A 20934-nucleotide genomic window follows, 5' to 3' on the forward strand; every position below is an offset into this window, starting at 1 on the left:
TGGCTTATCTTGTGACTTCAAGTTCAGCCTCATCTCCCTCTCCTAAGGAACCAAGGATGGTTGATGCTGATTTTCTCTATTGCTTAGTTTCTCTGTCTATGTCTTCCTGTTGTTTTGCTGCTGCTTTTGTGATTCTTGATATTCTTCCTTTCTCATTTCAGAATATAGTCTCTCTAGTGTTGTCTCTTTTCATTCACAGAATCAAAACCATATATGCTTCTAATGTGTCATCTTGCCCCTTCTCTAGCAGTTTTATTAAAATCTGCCAATGGGAATATTAAATATCCTAATATTGATCACTTTATTAATCATCTCGATGGGATTTTGTTTCATGTTCAACCATTGCATTTCAATATAGTTCATTTAACATTTCCTCTATAGGAAGTTTTTCTTCCTTTGCCCACCTTTTTTTTTTTTTTTCAGTTGTGGGGCCTGAACTCTGGGCCTAGGTGCTGTCCCTTAGCTCTTCAACTCAAGGCTAATGCTCTACCACTTGAGCCACAGCACCACTTCCAGCTTTTTCTGCTTATGTGTTGCTGAGGAATCAAACCCAGGGCTTCATGCATGCAAGGCAAGCGCTCTACCACTGAGCCACCTTCCCAGTCCCTGCCCACTTATTTTTGAGGGGCCTTAACTTAGTTTTCTCAGAGTTCAGAGTAAATCTTTAATTATAGGCTATTTCTAAATATTCTCCTTGTACTTGAATTTCAATTTTCCATATACATATAGATTTTTAAATATCTGTCACTGAGACCCATAGATCACAAAGCTTATACAAAAGGTAATGTCCAAATTTTCTTGACTCTCTTTTCTATCCCTTGAGAAGAATCAAAGCACTGCAGCACAGCAATATGGTGTGTGTGTGTGGAGGGGTGCTTCTTGTCATCCATCTGAACTGGACACTTTGATATTATTATTTCTGCTATCCAATGCCTTCATCAACAACTAATTCCAATGCACTTTTTGGAATTGCTTTTCTAAGAGTGTTACAGAAATGTTCTTCACAGTAGGCTTTTGCATTGACCACAGCCTGGTCCAGAAAACTTTCACTTTACATGCTCCCACAATTTATATCTTCCTGGCTTCCTTCTGTAATATTCCTTGTAATCATTCCCACTTGTGATCCTCTACCTGAAGGATGCAATGTGCAAGTTGGGCAAAAAGTCTGAGTACTAAAAAAATCTTTTGTCCTAGTTCAGAGTTACTTTTGTATTTTCAGAGGATGCATGATGGCTCTTTTTTTTTTTGTGAAATGTTCATTTTTAAAGCCTCATTTTTATTTAAGTACTTGTACAGAGAGGTTTCAGTTCATTGTTTTATATAATGTCAATACTAGCTTTGCATTGTTTTTTCCCATTTGTCTTTCTGTATTTTATATTTTAGAATTTCACTTATAAATAGTATATAGTTGGTTTCTCAAGTCCAATTTGGCAATGGTTTGCCATTTCTATACCATTATACTTTCCGATATATTTGAGGTTATATTCATTATGGTATATATACTACTATATCCATTATATTCTTAATGCTATTGTCCTGTCTGATCTATGTTCTTTTTTAATCTTTCATTATTTTTAATCTTTCATTATTTTATAGTAAGCATTTTTATTCTTTCAAATTGAAATGTATACCCACATCCTTCCTTCCTTTGTTTCTCTCTTTTAAACTTACCATGGAAGTTAGAGCATAACTTATCTTTGTAATTTTGATACAGGGTCTCACTATGTAATCTAGACTGCTTTCAAACTTGTGATGCTTTCTCCTTAACCTAGGTGCTGAGATTATAGATGTCTACCATCACACCTGGATTTACAGCATATAGCATATATTTATAGCATATATATTTGACCCATCAAAGTCTTACTTTATTTTTAACTTATTTCTGGATAATATAGGGATCTTGAAACATCTTAATAGCATTTATTCCTGACTTAGGAGGTATTATCATGTATTTTAATCCTAAATACATTTTCACCTATATGTGATTTTATAGTTAATATTGACTTAGATTAACCTACAACATATTTACCTTTTTTATTGCTCCTTGTTCTATCACATTTCTCTTATCATTCCATTAAGATCTTTTTCCTCTATACAGAAAACCCTGGAGTTTCCTTTATCCTCAGAATATCTTACATGCATATGGTATGTAATTTGTGTTGTCTTAGCACTTTGAATTTATTTTCTTTTCTCATTGCTTTGTTTCTTTTGAGAAGTCTATTTCTGTTCTTTTGATATGCCTGCTTTTAATTTTTATTTATATTTGGTGAGTATAGTTTTCTTTGTTTTTATTCTCCTTTTAAGTTTCTAGAGCTTCTTAAATCCTTGGTTTGATATCTGTGGTAACTTTTCTGATATTTAGTTAAGTTGGACCATCAATTTTCATAAGATTTGGAAAGCCAGGGGCTGGGAAGGTGGCTCAGTGGTAGAGCGCTTGCCTTGCATGCATGAGGCCCTGGGTTCGATTCCTCAGCACCACATAAGCAAAAAGAAAAAAGCCGGAAGTGGCGCTGTGGCTCAAGTGGGTAGAATGCTAGCCTTGAGCTGAAGAGCTGAGGGACAGCGTCCAGGCCCAGAGTTCAGGCCCCACAACCGGACCAAAAAAAAAAAAAGATTTGGAAAGCAAAAGTGAGGTAACAGCCATGTTTTTATGTTCTGAAGGTTTGTGGAGGTTGTGTTGTGTGAGTACATATATAATATTTCTGACCTATAATTACACTGTGTTGATAGGTAGCACTCAGCTCCTCAACTACTTCACCTTCCTCCAGACCTCTTTTTGTTTATGTCTTGGACCAACTTGCACCCAGCATTGTGGCAGGGTGTGAGATTTTGTAGGTTACCCATGCCATCAAAACCAAAACTAGAGGTTATAAGAGTAAGTAAAGTCTTATTTGCCCTTGGGTAGTCAGATGCATTGAAGGAGGTTCTATGTGCCTTTACTTTATTTCAAACCCACAGTTTTTCTTCATGACTGCTATCATGCCTAACATATGGTGACTTAAGTGAAGTCCAACACCAGATATGAGGGTAATAACTTTTGAATGGATTTTGCTGTGTTCCTTTAATTGCATAAGTCTTGTTCTATAAAATCTTATTCCTGTATCACAATAGGTCTGATTCTTCATCAAACTCTTACAGATACAGATATTAGTGGCAATAGAAGTTCTAGAGGATTAGAACTTTAAGGATGGGCTCTCTAAATTGATTTGGGATTATCTAGAATTGGTTGTCTCATTTGATTAAATTTAACTATATAAGAGCTTTGTTTTCAGAAATAAAGGAGATAATGGGGTCTGCTCTTCTCATATAGACACGATTTATTTAAGTAGATACGGAAGCCAAGATGTTGGCTAACCAAATAATTGCTTCTGTGGAACATTTTGATGAAAATAAGGAATATAATGAGCTTATACTGGGTATTTTCAATAGTAAAGGGATGACATTGTGAAGTATTGGAAAATATAATAAATAATAATGTTTACAATAAATAATGTTACAGTAATAAATAATGATAATGTTAAAATGAATAATGCTTTTGAGATAGGATATGTATCCCAGATTGGCCTCAAAGTTGTTATAATGCTTCTTCTTTAATTTCGTGAGCACTGTGACTATAGATGTGTACCATCACAGCTGATGCAAGATCTCTGAATTCAATAGGATTGATGGAACTCCTGGATTATAGGGAAGAAGGGATGCTTAACTGCTAAATATGAGTATGGTTATCATTGTGTCAGCAATCTAACACAATAAGAACTGCCTGACCCGGGAAGACATTTTATCTTGGCTAATTAATTACAATGTCCCTAAAACCGAAATAGATAGCAGTCTACTGGACTCTTACGTAGGTTTTATCTACAGAAAAGCTCTAGAACTCATGAAGAAAAATTTGAGTTGGATCACCAAATAGCTCCTCAACAAATTCCTCCTTGAATAAAGGGAAGGCGCTAGAGAAAAGAGCTGTGCTACATAACCAGAAGTGTGCATTGCCAGTTTTCCTCCTCAAGGAACCCCTGGCCATTTACCAGGTACTATGTATCTAGAATGAATTTGGGAAATAATCCATTGCTGGACACTAACTCTGAAGTGACATGGATTCTTGGAGACTCAAGACATCAATGTAGCTCACCATTGTAGGGACCTATAATTCTAGCTGCTTAGGAGGCTGGATCCAGAGGATCTTAGTTCAAAGACAACCTGAGCAGAAAAGTCTATGAAATTTCATCTCCAAAATAACTAGCAAAAAGCTGGCCTGAAGATGTGATAAGCAAACTGAGTAAGCATGAGGCCTTCAGTTCAAGCCCCAGTAATGCCAAAAAGAAAAAATAACCCACCTAAATCAGATGAAGTTTAAGTTGGGCCTATGATGTGGTCATCACCATTATCTAGTCTCAGTTTAAAAAATGCCATTACTGGGCTGGGAAGGTGGCTCAGTGGTAGAGCGCTTGCCTTGCATGCATGAGGCCCTGGGTTCGATTCCTCAACACCACATAAGCAAAAAGAAAAAACAAGCCGGAAGTGGTGCTGTGGCTCAAGTGGTAGAGTGCTAGCCTTGAGCTGAAGAGCTGAGGGACAGTGCCCAGGCCCAGAGTTCAGGCCCCACAACTGGACCCAAAAAAAAATGCCATTAAGAAAATAGACTTCCTTTTTCAGTTCCCACCAATGTATTGATAAGATAATGAATTCCTCATTCTAAATCTCACTGCCTTTGTCCATACCACTGCCACCACCAAGAGTGAGTACAGATGACTAGTACAAGTTGTACTTCTATAGAGTACTCTTCTTTCTGGTATCATGAACTGGTATTGCTTTTACTAGGAAATGGCTTGTTTGCTTCTTTTTTATGTATCTTACAACCCCTACTGAAGGAAAATTTCAGTTACTATTTTTAATGTGGTTATACATTCACCAGACCATATTTTGTATTTTTAAGGTATGATTTCTGGGGCTGGGAATGTGGCTTAGTGGTAGAGTGCTTGCCTACCATGCATAAAGCCCTGCGTTTGATTCCTCTGAACCAGATAAACAGAAAATGCTGGAAGTGGCACTGTGGCCCAGGTGGTAGAGCACTAGCCTTGAGCACAGGCCCTGAATTAAAGCTCCAGGACCAGGAAAAAAAAAAAAAAGATATGATTTCTTTAAGTTCTATCGCAAAGATTATTTCTGTTATTTTAAAGTGAAAAGTATTGGATCATTGATATATAATATCAAGAACACAGGCATAGCATTTTTCTCTTAACAAATTATTAGTAATTTATTTACGTACAATACTATAGGAACTGAATAATCAGTAACATTTTTTTTTCTGGTCATGGTGCCTTAACTCTGGGCCTGGGTGCTATCCCTGCTCTACCACTAAAGCCATGTGCTTTTTCTGCTTATGTAGTGCTGAGGAATCAAACCCATTGCCTCATGTATGCAAAGCAAGCACTCTACCACTGAGCCACCTTCCCAGCCCAATCAGTACTATTTTTAAGGGTCTCAAATCTCTCACACAGAATAGAGCAATTAATATGGTGATTGTGATCTCAATTATGTAAGAAAATAGTCATGAACATGGATGAGGAATCTGCCAAAATTCTATTAAGGAGTGAATTTATGGAATGGCTCTTTTAGTGTTATAGAATGTTTTTGTTATACTGTTTTTAATAAGGATATAATATTTAATTTTTAAAAATCCTTAAAAGCCCTACCACTTATAGAGGTTCCATTCCAAATGCCTATAGGATAGAATCAAAACTATCCCCAAAGTTCCCACCAGGTCTGTTCACAAAATGCTCTGTTCTTGTCTCATTCCATTATTTCTTATTTCATCTGGTCTTGTCCTTGTCCTTGATGCAGATGCTACCACTGATTTCTGCATTTTAAGGAATGAAACCAATTTTTCCCCTCAGGGTTGTTCATCTAGGAACGGGACGTTGGTTCTACTGGTCCATTTTAATGCTGAGTTTAACTGGAATCATGACTGCCTATACTTCATTGTTGTTGGTGAGTGATAGTTCTATTTCTTTATGAATGGCTTTGTGAGTTGCTCTTGCCTGTGAAATAGTATCTAGTCAGTATTGGGAGCCCTCGAAGCTAGGTTCACTCTGGTCTTAGTAGAGTTGGGGGATATGTGAGCTCCAGAATGTGGAGGAGGAAGCCTGGGCTAGTAGAGGATGTATATGGGAAGGTGATCCTCTGCAAGGGTGGCAGGACACCTGTCACCCATTTCCCTGTTTCATACCTATCCTGGTTCACTCAATCTTATAACTTTGGACACCCATAGTTTCACATCAGCAGTCTTTCCAGGTATTATCAATTAAACATGTTCTAATGTTCAGTCAGTCATCTAACTGAAATGCAAAGTAACATTTTAGCAAAAGTCCTTGGGAAATAGTGTGTCTCTGCTTCTGTTGCATGATATGGGAAAGGTGAACCATACAAGAGAAAACTCTGGAAATGGAAATGGAAGAGGAGGATAACTTTAACAGTTGAGTTTCTCATTCATACCTAGGGCAAATACTTTCCTTTGATTTCATCATTCTGTGTGGCCCCACTGATTGCTAATTGTGTTAAATTTTCCTTTGAATGAATTTATTAACTACTGTGTAAGGAGAATATTGGAATAAGTACTGAGTATACAGATAGCAGTAAAACATATGCAGCTTCTGTTTTTAATGAAGGATATTCTATACAGACAGGTATGAGATAGCAAATTACAAGAAATACCCAGCACCGGTGGCTCATACCTATAATCCTAGCTACTCAGGTGGCTGAGATCTCAGGATCACAGTTCAAAGCCAACCTGGAAGAGAAGTCTGTGAGATTCTTAACATCATCTAAAGTTCAGTGAATATCCAGAAAAGGAGCTGTGGCTCAAGTGGAAGAGCACTAGCCTCGACCAAAAAAAGCTAAGCAGGAGTGGGAGGCATAGAGTTCAAGCCCCTCTTACTGGCTCACACAGAGTTTCAATTATGCCTTCATTCATTGTTTAAAATCTAGTAGGCAACTAAGTCATGGGCAAAAATAACAGGTAGGACAGTAAAATTGTCACTAAAGAGATCTAAATGAAGATCTGCAGGAATTCTGGGAAGTAAGACAGATAATCTGCAGCCAAGAGAATTAAATAAATCTCTCTGGGCACTGATGGCTCACACCTGTAATTGAAACTACATAGGAGGCTGAGATCTAAGGATTGAAGTTCAAATCCAGCCTGGGCAGGAAAGTCCATGAGACTCCAATTAACCAGCCAAAAGCTTGAAGTGGAGGTGTAGCGTTAGTGTTAAAGTACAACTCTTGAGCAAAAAAGCTAAAGGACAGTGCACAGATTGCTAGTTCAAGCCTCGGGACCAGCACAAAACAAAACAAAAACAAGCTAACAGAAAACAAACCTCACTATAGTGAGATCTAAGGGATGCTGGATTTTAACGTACAGATATGGGACTGGGGAAGAACATTCTGGGCTGAAGGGACATACCATGAGACTTAGGAAGAAAGAAAAATGCAAGATATTTTGTTAAGAGGGACAAGACAGTTCTATTAGTGCTTGTAGCATAATGACAAGTAATGGACAATATGTGGCAGATTTGAGAGGCCTGGTAGGTAAGGCATAAAACAAGTTTCTATTTTTGGAAAATCATTCAGGAAGCTGCGGTGTGGAAGCTACCAGCAGAGAGCATGGTTAGGAAATACTCTTCTTAATCAGAAAAATGGAGATATGTGGCCAAGTTGCAACCACTAAATAGTAGCACTTTGATACACGATTAGCAGAACAAATGGTATGGTTAGCTTCTAAGACTGTCAGTCTCCAATCATGTATTTTAACAGACCTTCTACTGATACTCTTTTTGCATACTGTAAAATGATGCAGCAGTGACATATCCTGGGATTAACTACTGTTATAGTACCAGACACTTGCTCCCCAAGAAACAGCTTGGAACCAGGCACTGAAACCTCATACTTGTAATCCTAGCTACTTAGGAGGCTGTGATCTGAGGATCAGTTTTGAAGCTAGCCCAGACAAGAAAGTCAGTGAGAATTTTATCTCTATAACTACGAAAAAAGCTGGAAGTGAAACTGTGGCTCAAGTGATAGAGCACTTGTATTGAATGAAAAAGCTAAGTTGACGGGCTGGGAAGGTGGCTCAGTGGTAGAGCATTTGCCTTGCATACTTGAGGCCTTGGGTTCGATTCCTCAGCACCACATAAACAAAAAAAAAAGCTGGAAGTGGCGCTGTGGCTCAAGTGGTAGAGTGCTAGCCTTGAGCTGAAGAGCTGAGGGACAGCGCCCAGGCCCAGAGTTCAGGCCCCACAAATGGACCCCCCCCCCCAAAAAAAATAAAAAGCTAAGTTGAAAGAAAGATAAAGAAGAAGGAAGGAGAGAGAGAGGAAGGAGGAAAAAGGAAAGGGAGAGAGAAAGGAGTGAAGGAAGGAAGGAAAGAAAGAAAAAGGAAGAAAGGAGATAGAAGGAAGGAAAGGAAACCCTTGGGAAAGATGATTCTCATGCTCTATCCTCTTAAAGTAATACTAATAGTAAAGACCATTTAGGGGTAGGGGGTGAGGCAGCAACTAAGGAAGGGACCACCAGGGTGATAGTTATGAAATCCCAGAGGAAATAATGAATTCTTGCTGGGGATACTGGTGAAAATTACAACTAGGCGGTGATAAACTGTCAGTGACATGGCTTGGAGAAGCTTCTCAGACAGAGACTGGAAAGTTTGGTATAAAAAGAAGCTAATGTGCCAGGCTGTGAAAGGAATTTTGAGCTACAGAAATTTGATACTTTAAAAATAAACTCCCTTTTCTTGTTTGTTTCCCAGGTACTTGGATTTTTGTTGCTCTGGGAAAGGATGGAACTGTTCCTGCATGCCTGTCATAAAGTAGGAAACCTGAGACAATGAATGTGTTCCTTGGTGTTAAGTGTTTTATACACAGTTGCCCTCTCTGCCATTGTTCTCCTTTTAAAGTGAAGAGATAATGTTTATACAATTTTAACTGAAATAATTAATTTCTCACAGCTGTAACTGCATGACCAAATTTGCTGAACCTAAGGAGGCTCCAAACTATACCTTTCCTCGCTTCTTCATGTTGAACTCAGAGGCTCTGTCTTTTCTTATCCCAATTTAATCTTGGGCAAATTTCTCACTTTCACAATCTTTTTCAAAGAACAATCTTATTTCATTCCGTGAACATTTTAGTTCATTGTTATAGCTCAAAACTCCAACTGTATTGATCATAAAACCTTCCCATCCTCCTTGGGCTTGATCCAAGTTAGGAAGCCTGCAGTGGTGACAAGGACATGTGGACCCTTTCGCTTGAACTTGGGCACAGGGAAAGAGGAGATGAGCAAGGAACATGGTCCTGGTCCTCTAAGAGGCGTAAGAGGGACATCTGGGTATGTGCCCAACTTGGCTCTTTTCTCCAGAGTGTTTTACTATGTGCTATTTTTTTAGAGGTTCTTTTGTTGAGAACCTTGACCTCAGCTCTTATGGTAGGGTTAATGCCTATCTCATGAATGGCTATTTTATAATCTTGTGAAATCTCTCCTTTGAGGTTCATTTGACCTTAGCTTGAATCTCTGCAAAATGATACACATGGTTTCTTTCAGAGTCAGTGGTCTCTCCCCTTAGCAACTGCGCTTCTTCCTGTGTGCACCTAAATCATATCTCAAGCATACTGTCTCTTGTTCTGCTGTGGGCTTGAGCAACTCTAGAAACAGTCTCTTACTTTTTTACATCTTCAAGTGCGGTTATAGATACCATACTTAATATTTCCTTAACTCCGGGTATATACAAAATTGTCCAAGTAGCATCCTTAAACCTCCTATTCAAGTGTGAAGGATAAGATGGAAATATTTGAGTTACTAGAAGAGGTAGAAACTGGGCCATGAGATCATCTAGGAGAACAACATAGATTACAAGAGCGAACAAATCATTCTTATTGATATTACCACCTATTTTGGAGTTGGGACACCATGATAAATAACTACTAAGATGAAAGGATTCTGGTTTATTCCAGGCTTGTGCCAATCATGGAAAGTCTGATTATATAGCTCAAGTGAGTTAAGTGCTGTCACTTGGCCTCTGCCACAGCAGAATTCTGCCCGTTTCAGTGGCATCCTTTCTCACCTTAAGTCTGGCACCTTTAATTAGAGAGCCTCAGCCTTCTTAAACATACTGTCCTCTGTGCTTGAATCATAGAGGATTCAAGCTATGGCAGCTCATGCCTACTCAGAAAATAAGAGCTTGCACCCCAATTTTACTAAGCATAGGCTACAACTGAGTTGAGACTTCAGATAAATAAATGTTTAATACTTGGATTTTGATATACTGAAACCATAATCTCTAATAGGTATAACCTTACCACTAAAACCTTACCTAAAATTACATTTTCTTCTCTTTGTCTGGAATCTTTAGAATTAATTCCCACAGATCTACCATTGGATTTTTGCCAATATAAGCTAATAAAATCATACCACTCTTTTCTAGGCCTCCATGCCCTGAGGCTGTTCTGGAATCTAATTGTAGTTTGAGTCCGCAGGCAATGGAAAAGGAGGGAGCTGGGATTAGGAAAACAATTGAACCTTCGCTCGGAGATAACTACTTTGCTTAGGCTTGCAAACCAGTCAGAACTAGACTTACATGACGTGGAGGTTCCTTGTCAAGAGTCATTATTCCAGGCTTAGAGTTTTCATTTTATGTTTTGAGTTTTTTCCTTCCTCAGACTAACCCAGTAAAGAAATGATTAGTATCAGACCTGTAATCATTTTCCTTTGTATCTGGGGTTGTCCAGGGAAATGTGAGTGCCTACTATCTAAACTCCTTGTAAACATGCTTAATCAATTCAAAAATCCCACATTTTAAGTTCAAAAACAGAATGTGTTACCAATACAGAAAATGAAAGGTCTTTGATGAGTAGCTACTTTTGACATCACATTTATCCGAGGGAAATACTTTATTTGTTCTTTATGGCAACTTGTATCCTATCACTCATTTGTGAAGTTTAGTATTGTGTAAGATTCTTGTGTATCTAATTGTGTTGTGATGTACTTTAGTTTGCTAATAGGTTAAAAAAATTGCACCCATTTATTAGAGATTGGTCTATATCTTTCAGTTCTTATAATATGTCTTTATTGAATTTGAATATCACAATTTTGAAGGCTTCTTAAGGTAGAAGTAGAAAATATTGCCTATTTTTCTGTTCTCTGGAAGACTTTGTAAAAGTTTGGAGATGCTATCCAACATTGAAGCTACAAAAGAATTATCTTGTGAGACTCTTAATGTGGAGTTAATTATATTATGGAAAAGAGATAACTGTCTAAAAAGCAACATAATTAAAGAAAAAAACTACATTTGAAGGGGAAAAAGTTAAGAAAGTTATGCCTTCTTTGCTAATGAATTAGACACTCCTGAGAAGTAAAAGTAATAGACACAAGAAATCTTCAATATCATTTGTCATAAAGGAAATGTAAGGGCTGGGAAGGTGGCTCAGTGTTACAGTGATTGCCTCGCATGCATGAGGCCCTGGATTCGAATCCTCAGCACCACATAAGCAGAAAAAAGCCGGAAGTGGTGCTATGGCTCAAGTGGTAGAGCGCTAGCCTTGAGCTGAAGTGCTGAGGGACAGCGCCCAGGCCCAGAGTTCAGCCCCCATGACCGACCAAAAAAATAAAAATAAATAAAGGAAATGCAAATCAAAGAACACTGAGATTTCATTACTTTATCCTAGTTAGAATGACTGTCATCAAGAAAACAAGCAACAACAAACTTTGGTGAAGATGCGGCCTAAAGAAAACTCTAACATAATGTTGGTAGGAATGTAAGCTTGTTCAGCCACAGTATGGACAGGAAAGCAGGGTGGAGGTTCCTCAGAAAACTAAACTAGAACTACACTGTGACTCAGCAATCGCACTCTTGAGCATCTACCCGATGGAACATAGACAAGGTTACAGTAAAGCCATCAGCCATGTTCATTGCTGCACTGTTCACCAGAGCCAAGATATGAATTTAGCCCAGATGCCCTTCAATGGATGAATGGATCAAGAAAATGTGGTATATACACACAAGGGAATTTTACTCATCTATTAGAATATTATACCATTCATAAGGAAATGGAAAGACTTGGCAAATGTTATATTAAGTAGAGTAAGCCAGACCCAGAGAAACAGAGGTTGCATCGTTTCGCTCATTTGTGGTAACCAGAATGTGCCTATGAAAATAAGTAAACACACTGGGAGGTATACAAGTGGTTCCAAATGAATTAACTGAAATATAAAAGACTCTATGGAGAGCTCAAATAGTATAATGTTGTAGAAAGACCAGGTCAAAGTCCAACAAAATCAACACCAGGAATACTTGCAAGAGGTAGGTGGAGCCAAAGGGAGAGGGGAAGACTAACGAAGTGGGGAAGAGAGGCAGAACACAGTCCAAAATTCATTATATATACCACGAAACTAAGAAAAGTAAGGAAAGGGGTTTGGCCAAAGGGGGATGAGAATGTTGAAGGGGTAATATTGATCAAGATGCATTATGTTCATAAACTGATTTGTTATGTGGTACCTCCTCTGTACAACTACTTAAAGATAATTTTTAAAATATTTTTTAAAGTTACACCTTCTTGTTCTCAGTGTTCTTTCTCCTCGAAGTACACAGTGCTCTTGAAGACATATTTTTCATCTGTTCAATAGTTATTTGTTGGATACCTACCATGTGCCAGACATCCAACAAGGCACTGAGGATATGATCATAAATAATATAAATATTATTCCTGACTTCATTAAGTCTGTTGAAGAAAACATACTTCAAAAAGACATTTATTTAAAATTGAGATAATAGATTAAGATACTAAGCCATGTTAAGGACCTGGCTTCAGAGGGAGATATCATCTGGGAATGGCCTCAGACCACATAATTGTGTAATTTTTTCCAGCCATGAAGTGTGTAATAAAGACATAGAAGTCAGGGGCTGGGAAGGTGGCTCAGTGGTAGAGCGCTTGCCTTGCATGCATGAGGTCCTGGGTTCAATTCCCCAGCACCACATAAGCAAAAAGAAAAAAAGCCAGAAGTGGTGCTATGGCTCAAGTGGTAGAGCGCTAGCCTTGAGCTGAAGAGCTGAGGGACAGCGCCCAGGCCCAGAGTTCAGGCCCCATGACCGGACCCCCTTCCCCCCCCAAAAAAAGACATAGAAGTCAGAAAAGTGAATGACTGGATACACAGAATAGTAAGGATTTTCAAAATCTTTAGCTTTAAAAAGATAAGAATATATTGTAAAGGATACATGTACAATTTACAATTTCCAAGGATAGCTTCTTTTTTTTTTTTTTTTTAACAAGTTCTGGGGCTTGAACTCAGGGCCTGGGCACTGTCCCTGAGCTTCTTTTGTTCAAGACCAGTACTCTACCACTTTAGCCACAGCACCACTTATGGCTTTTTCTGTGTATGTGGTATTGAAGAATCGAACCCAGGGCTTCATGCATGCTAGGCAAGCACTCTACCACTAAGTCACATACCCAGCTCCTTCATTTAGTTTTTTAAGTCAAGGTCTCCCTGTGTAGTCCAGGATGGTCTCACACTCACAATCCTTCTGCCTCAGCCTCCTGAGGGACTGAGATTATAGATTGGTGCCACCACAAGTCACTCTGAAGATAATTCTGAGCTAAATCTCATGCCTAGAAGTCAGAAGATCCTTTCTGTTTCCCCAGGTCCTGATTTGGCTAGTGATTATACTGTGTGTCTTTCTTATGGCTATTATATGCAAATTCTGGCGTGACAAGTGGCTGATAGCTGGGCTGTCATTGAAGGTAAGTGACATCGTGTGGCTTTTAACACTATCTGTCCAGATCTGTCTAGCTTAACTTTTGGTCTTCTTCTAGATCTTCGCTCCCTATGTGCACCTGTGCGGCATAGCTGTGATGTCCATCATCTCCTGGCCTCTATCATTCTATGTGTCCCGTTTGGAAGCAGAAAGTATGTTATGGAGTGGAACCGTGCCTCATCTCTTCCATTCTGGCCTTAGCTTGCATCCACCACTAAGAGAAACAGAAACCTGGTAGCTGGCCACTTCTGTGCCTCTTTGAATTCCCTTTAGCTTGTTGCACAGGTGTGTTCCTGGTGCTGTCACTCACCACCCCACGTGGCTTGTCATAGTATTTCTGTGGTCAAACTGGACTTCTTTTAAAAAGGATTCTTCTCAGAAAGTAAGAAATTCCTCTCTTTTTTCCTTCCTTTCATACTACCTTGCTTCTTTTTTTTTTTCTTTTCTTCTTTTCTTTTCTTTCCTTTCCTTTCTTTTCTTCCCTTCCCTTCCTTTTCTTTCCTTTCTTTTCCCTTCCCTTTTCTTTCTTTCTGCTTAAAACTCAGGGCTAGGGTGCCATCCCTTAGCTTTATGGCTCAAGGCTGGCACTCTATCACTTCAGCCACTCTTCCACTTCTGGTCTTTTTTGTTGGTTAGTTCAAAATAAACAGTCTCATGTGCTTTTCTGCCCAGGATGGCTTCAAACAGGGATCCTCAGATCTCCCTCTCCTCACTAGATAGGATTGAAGTGGGGGGGAGGGCATCAGCTCCCAGCTTAACATACTTCTTTCTGAGAAAGAAATTACCTATCTGAGAGCCGAATGATGAAGTAGAAGTCATGTTAATTTTACTTGATCAAAGTGTTGTGATGACTGTTAGGAAAATGGAGAAAGGAAGGAAACAGGCCAGATTCAATCTTCTACACCATTTATTGAGATAGAGCAGCAAGAAATACAGTCTTCCTGAGGGCCTGGAGACTCTATAGAACTGGGACTGGAGCTGGGTTTTATGAGATCTGAGCAAGAAGGCAGAGGTTAATAAGAAAGCCACAAGTTCAAAGGGAGGTGGGGAAGGGGGCTTTTCCATTGGGGCCACATGGAATGTTGATAGGCAGGCTTGGCTATATTGCCCTGCTGGAATTGGGCAGTCTGCACTTATCTTTGGTGGCTTGCCTGGTATCTGTATGCACCTGGGAAAACAGGGTGGGGGTCAATCCTTCATATTCCATCTTTGTATACATAGAAAGAATGGGCCTAGAAGCAAGTCCTTCAATGACTCAGTTTCTTTTAGTTTGTATTCAAATATTACTAAGTTCAACCACTACTACATCCTGTTATATCCAAGTAACTCAAAGTAATCTTTTGTGAGTCTGTCACACCTGGGAATCTTCATTTCTACAGACAAGTCTGTCTCTTCCACGAATTTTCTCTCCCTTCTTTCCCCTACTATTATGGAAACAAGAGAGAATGGAAACCACACTAAAATACTTTGAGAATGGAATTCTCTCTCACCACCCTTACTGAGAACAGATCTTCTCTCTATCTCTTTTTTCCCCCACTATCAGGTAAACAAGAGTATTTGCCTCCCAACTTGAGGGGAATGCTGATTTGATAAAGGTGTTATGACAGTTTGGTGCACATAGCTTTGTGCATGTATGTGTAGAGGGTACATTTTAGAAAATATTTCTGGGGCAAGTTCTTAAAGGGGACAATAATTAACTCTTTCATTTTCTAAATTTTAGTTAGACTAAGAAGATTCAAGATGACATGTTTCGAGGTGCAAAATGAAGAGGAAACTGATATATTCAGAAGGTTAAGAGGTTAGAACTAGAGACCTAGATTTAAAAGTCAATCACCTATTTAAAACATAGGTGGTTAGTTAATGTACAAATGTATAAAATCTTCAGTATTAGGAAATGGAATAACAGGGATTATGGCCAGGCTGGAGCCAGGGAAGGAAGGAAGCAAATAACTAATGTTAATTGAATAATTACTATGAGTCAACACTATTAAAACAACTCTGTGAAGTTTATGTTAGCAGCAAGACACTTCTATTTTATGGAAGAAAAATGAAGAGAGATTGTCACATGTCCCTAGCCACACTGATAAGATTTTGGTTCTGAACCTAGATTTCTATCAGATTGAATCCTTTCTACAATGCTGTTCCGCCCTAGATATAGGAGCATCTGAGGATGATCTTCACAAGCTTCTCAGAACTAAATAAGCTCCTCTCTGTAAACCTGTTCCTTGTATTACCTCTCCTTCTTTTTCTATTTTTCCTTGTCTGCTCCCCTTCCTTACATTAAAGTCTTACACCTGAACATTCTTAAACATTATGTACAAATCTCTGAAAGTAAGTGGTAATGTGATGAACAGAAGGTAAACCAGCCAGTCCACAAAGTAGGGAATTCATGAACTGGTTATTACTCAGACTGCTGTTTTGGGGGTAGTTAATTGCCTAGGATGGTTCTTTATCCCCTTTTTTAAAACCTTTCCCCCCACCCCCCCGCTTTTCTCTCCTTTTTTTTTTTTTTTTTTAGCTCTACAAGTGGCTGTTGCATTTCCCTTTTTACTTCTTCTCATATGTCTGTATTTGTTGCCACTTGGGATTTATTCTCCTTGCATTCAGAAGACGGAGGATTTGGGGCCTAGGCCTGTCTTTATTGCACACAGAGGTGCACCAATGGTAGGTTGAGCATAATGGACATGAGTGAGTACAGGTATGTACGGTGTATGCAGAAGAGAGAAGAGGACCTCAGAACCCTAGGAACCCCTGATGAGGAACCCCTGATGAGAAAAAAAGAAAAAAGCTGTCTTGGCATGAAAAGAATAAGGAATTAATTGTTGAAGTTGGGCGTAAACCCAGGTTATTTGACTTCCATCATACTCAATATTCAATTGGACAGAGAGAAATATAGGCAGACTTTTTGAAAAGAGAGCTAAGGGAGACAAGCTCTGCTTCCCGACCCCTTTTCATTTCTGGGTTCCATCTCATAAAAGTGATGTGGGGTGGAGAGACTTCAAAGCACGGGGCTTGATTTCTTCTACAGGCAGCACCAGAAAATACCATGATGTCCTTTGAGAAGGCCGTTGAATTTGGTGCCTATGCTCTGGAGACTGACGTATACTTAAGGTAGGAAAGTAAGGGGTGATTCCAGTGTTCCAGGAGGACCTGCCTGGCCTTTGGGAAATTTTCTCTTGTGTTCAGATGGCACCTAGCCACATACCACATACATGAAACGTCTCCGTTTCAAACCGTATTTCAGTACTTTCCCAATCTAACTTACAGGTTCATAAACCAGACACATTTGATATAGTTTCCACTTATAATTTAAATTTGTTCCCATTGTAATCTATGTTTCTAACTTAATCCCCTATACAGCCTTAGCAGTTTAGTCAACTAGATATCTGATATGTTCTCGGCCTTCCGAATGCTTGGGAGATGGATATCGTTATTCCTAAGTTATTTCCAGCTGATGAAGGAGATAAGGCGAATAGGGCCATTGATAATGGGAGCCTTGCAACTCAAGTGCAGAGGAACCCCTGTGGAGAAAAAGATTACTTTCTGTGAAAGAAAGAAAAAGCAATCTATATGGTCAAAGCTGTGTTTGGGTTGAGCCTTGAAGGAAAAAATTATTTTACCAACCGCCAATGGAGAAGGGAAAGCATTCAAGACAGGCAGCAACGTATTCAAAAGCATCTTAATGAGAAAGAACAAATTTATAGTGCATGAAAGTAGCCTATACTAGATGCTAAACTTGGTATGATTTGGGGGGATAGGAGAGGGATCTTGAGGCAGAGGTATGGTAGTCAAACTGACTGAGGTTGGATCATGGATATTTTTAATGTGTAATAGGAAGCCACAGTAGTTGTTTTTTTTTGGGGGGGGGGGGAAGGGGAGGTCCTGTCATGGGGCCTGAACTTTGGGCCTGGGCACTGTCCCTCAGCTCTTCAGCTCTAGCATTCTACCACTTGAGCCACAGCGCCACTTCCGGCCTTTTTCTTTTTGCTGAGGAATCGAACCTAGGACCTCTTGCATGCAAGCCAAGTGCTCTACCGCTGAGCCACTTTTCCAGCCCCAGCCATAGTAGCTTTTAAAGGACAGGTCATCTCATTGTTTTTAGAAGGATGTATTTTGGAAAGTATTTTCAGGAAGCCAGTAGCAGAATGTAGCAGTAGTCCAAATATAGACAAAGGAAGACTTAGAGCAGGAGCAGGGACAAAAAAGTGTTTTGCTGTAGGATTCATATATCTGTGCTTCATTTGTAGCATAAGTATATGACTACATGTGATGTATTCTTCTCACAGGTTCTGTGAGGTTATTTCTCTTTCTTGACATTTCACATGGGGACAGATCATAAAGATAGCCCATACATGGTAAAGTTAGAATCAGCATTAATCCTGACCACAAATTGAGGTTCCTGAAATTATCCAATCATGACAACCATTCTCCATAGAATATTTTGAAACAGGATTGAAACCAGTTGTTTTTTAGCAGAACTTTTAGTGTCATTCATGGAAATGGTCATGGGCATAATGGAAAGATACTGAACCAGTGAGCTTCTGGACTATTGTCTTTATTCTTTTACTTCCGTTGCTTCTGTTTTGATGTGGATGACCCTTCCAGCATATTTATTGTTTTGACTATAGTATGCCTAGAGGTGTTTCTTCTCTGATCTTGGCTATTTGGTGTTCTGTAAGCCTCTTGTACCTGTATGGTTCTTTCTCAAGGCTGAGGAAGTTTTCTACTATTGTTTTATTAAATGTTTTATTGATGCCCTTAGTTTGTACCTCTTCAACTTCTTCTATACCCACAATCCATAAATTTGGCTTTTTGATAATGTCCCAGAGGTCTTTGTAAATTTTGTTCATACTGTCTTAGTACTTTTACTTTGTCTTTGTCTAACTGATCTAGTTGCTACAGTATGTTTTTTAACTTTTGATATTCTATTTTCAAGTTGCTCCATTCTGTCTGCAAGACTTTCTATTGAGCTTGTATTTCAGTTATTAAGTCTTTAAATTCCAGAAATTTAGTTCTTTTTTTTTTTCAGGTCTAAGTCTTTGTTGAATTCTTTCATATCTTGCATTGCCTACCTTTTTTCTTTTTTAATTTTAATATGTTTTTATTGTGAAAATACTGTACAGAGGGGTTATAGTTACATGAGCAAGGCAATGAGCACATTTCTTATCAAGCATTGTTGCCTCCTCCTTTATTTTTTCCCTACCAAACTTTCCTTCCTACCACCACAACTACAATCCCTCAACACCCTCCCCCACCTAAATTGTAAAGTTCTTTTTTCAACATAGTGTCTTGTACATCTCGCTATGACAATGGGTCAACCTGTATCCTACTTAAACATTTTGTTTTTTTCCTTCCCCTCCCCAAATTATACCAACATCAAATACAGTGAAAACAGAGATTATACCGTGGGGGAGGTACATACAAAGCAACAAAAAAATCACATGGTACCTTATAAATACACTGGAAACAAATAACTACATTGGAAACACTTGTATCCCTATCTTGGGGTACATTTCGCTTAACTTCATCTTATCTGGTCATATGTACATAGCTTTTGACCTTTTCTGCTTGTCCCAGACATATACTAGTTATTGCAAATAAGGGAAACCATGGGACCTATGTTTCTTTGGGCCTTGGCTTATTTCACTTAATATAATTTTTTCCAAGTCTTTCCATTTCCTAACAAATGGGGCAATGTCATTCTTTCTGATGGAGACATAGAATTCCATTGTATATATGTACCACATTTTCTTGATCCATTCATCTACTGAGGGGCATCTGGGTTGGTTTTATATTTTAGCTATGGTAAATAATACTGCAATAAACATAGTTTGCTGATAGCTTTAGTATGGTCTTGTTTTTGATCATTTGGGTAAACGCCCAAAAGTGGGATTGCTGGGTCATAGGGGAGCTCTATGTGGAGTCTTTTGAGGAACCTCCATACTACTTTCCAAAGTGTTTGAACACGTTTATACTCCCACAAACAATGCAGTAGGGTTCCCTTCTGTACACATCCCCTCCAGCATCTGTTGTTATTAGAGTTCTTGATTATAGCCATTCTAACTGGGGTTACGTGGAATCTCAGTGTTGTTTTGATTTGCATTTCTTTTATGGCTAGAGAGGTTGAACATTTCTTCATGTGTCTATTGGCCATCCTTATTTCCTCTTCAGAGAAGTTTCTCTGTAAGTCTTTTTTTTTTTATTGTAAAGATACTATACAGAGTGTTACAGTTACATGAGTAAGCTAATGAGTACACTTTCTATTGAATATTATTACCCTCTCCATTGTTTTCCCCCTACCATCCCTTCCCTCCCTACCTGCCCCTAGGTTCTTTTTTTTTTTATTGTGATTAAGTGATTACATAATTTCCCGAATTTCACAGTATTGTGGAATAATGATGCTCATTTAAAGTCACAAGTTCATTCTAACTTTCCTGGAGCAAATTGTCTATCACAGTCTATAACATATAAAGGTGTTCACATGTTATACACCATACATGTGATCAGCAGCATGGGGATATTTAGTAGTGGTTCGACCAGATGAGTGGGAGTTCTTTGTTTCTTAAGACCTGTTAATTTTGTCGTATCACCTAACATTTTGGATTTAGTATCCACTTATCAGGGAGACCATGTACTGTTTGTCTCTTTGCTCTTGGCTTACCTCGCTCAACATGATTCCTTCTAGCTCTGTCCATTTTCCTGCAAATGCCATTATTTTGTCATTTCTAATGGCTGCATAATATTCCATTGTGTATAGATACCACAATTTTTGGATCCATTCATCTGTGGTGGGGCATCTGGGTTGTTTCCATATCCTAGCTATTGTGAACAGTGCTGCAATAAACATGGAGGTGCACGTGTCCTTGTATATTGGTTCCTGTTGTTCAGGGTAGATGCCTAGAAGTGGTATGACTGGGTCGTAAGGGAGGTCAATCTTTAGCTTTCTAAGGACCCTCCAGACTGCTTTCCAAAGTGGTTGTATAAGTGTACATTCCCACCAGGAGTGTAATAGGGTTCCTCTTTCTCCACATCCCCTCCAGCATTTGTCGTTGGCTGATTTGTGGATGTGGGACATTCTGACTGGGGTAAGGTGGTATCTCAGGGTTGTCTTTATTTGCATTTCCTTCACCACCAGGGATGAT

At 38.9% G+C, this 20934-nt stretch overlaps 1 protein-coding gene across 1 annotated transcript in view; it reads left to right on the forward strand.

Annotated features, from left to right (window-relative positions):
- Gdpd4 (glycerophosphodiester phosphodiesterase domain containing 4) overlaps positions 1–20934 on the forward strand; it is an 83831-nt gene that overhangs the window by 21093 nt on the left and 41804 nt on the right. The window contains exons 3-9 of the mRNA XM_042690371.1: positions 5895–5988; positions 8801–8860; positions 13680–13778; positions 13851–13944; positions 15513–15590; positions 16311–16460; positions 16825–16903. Of these exons, the coding sequence (XP_042546305.1) occupies positions 5895–5988; positions 8801–8860; positions 13680–13778; positions 13851–13944; positions 15513–15590; positions 16311–16460; positions 16825–16903 (654 nt within the window). The remainder of the gene's footprint in view (positions 1–5894; positions 5989–8800; positions 8861–13679; positions 13779–13850; positions 13945–15512; positions 15591–16310; positions 16461–16824; positions 16904–20934) is intronic.

Source organism: Dipodomys spectabilis, unplaced genomic scaffold (assembly GCF_019054845.1).
Source record: "Dipodomys spectabilis isolate Male_0828 unplaced genomic scaffold, ASM1905484v1 ptg000003l, whole genome shotgun sequence".
Taxonomy (NCBI): domain Eukaryota; kingdom Metazoa; phylum Chordata; class Mammalia; order Rodentia; family Heteromyidae; genus Dipodomys; species Dipodomys spectabilis.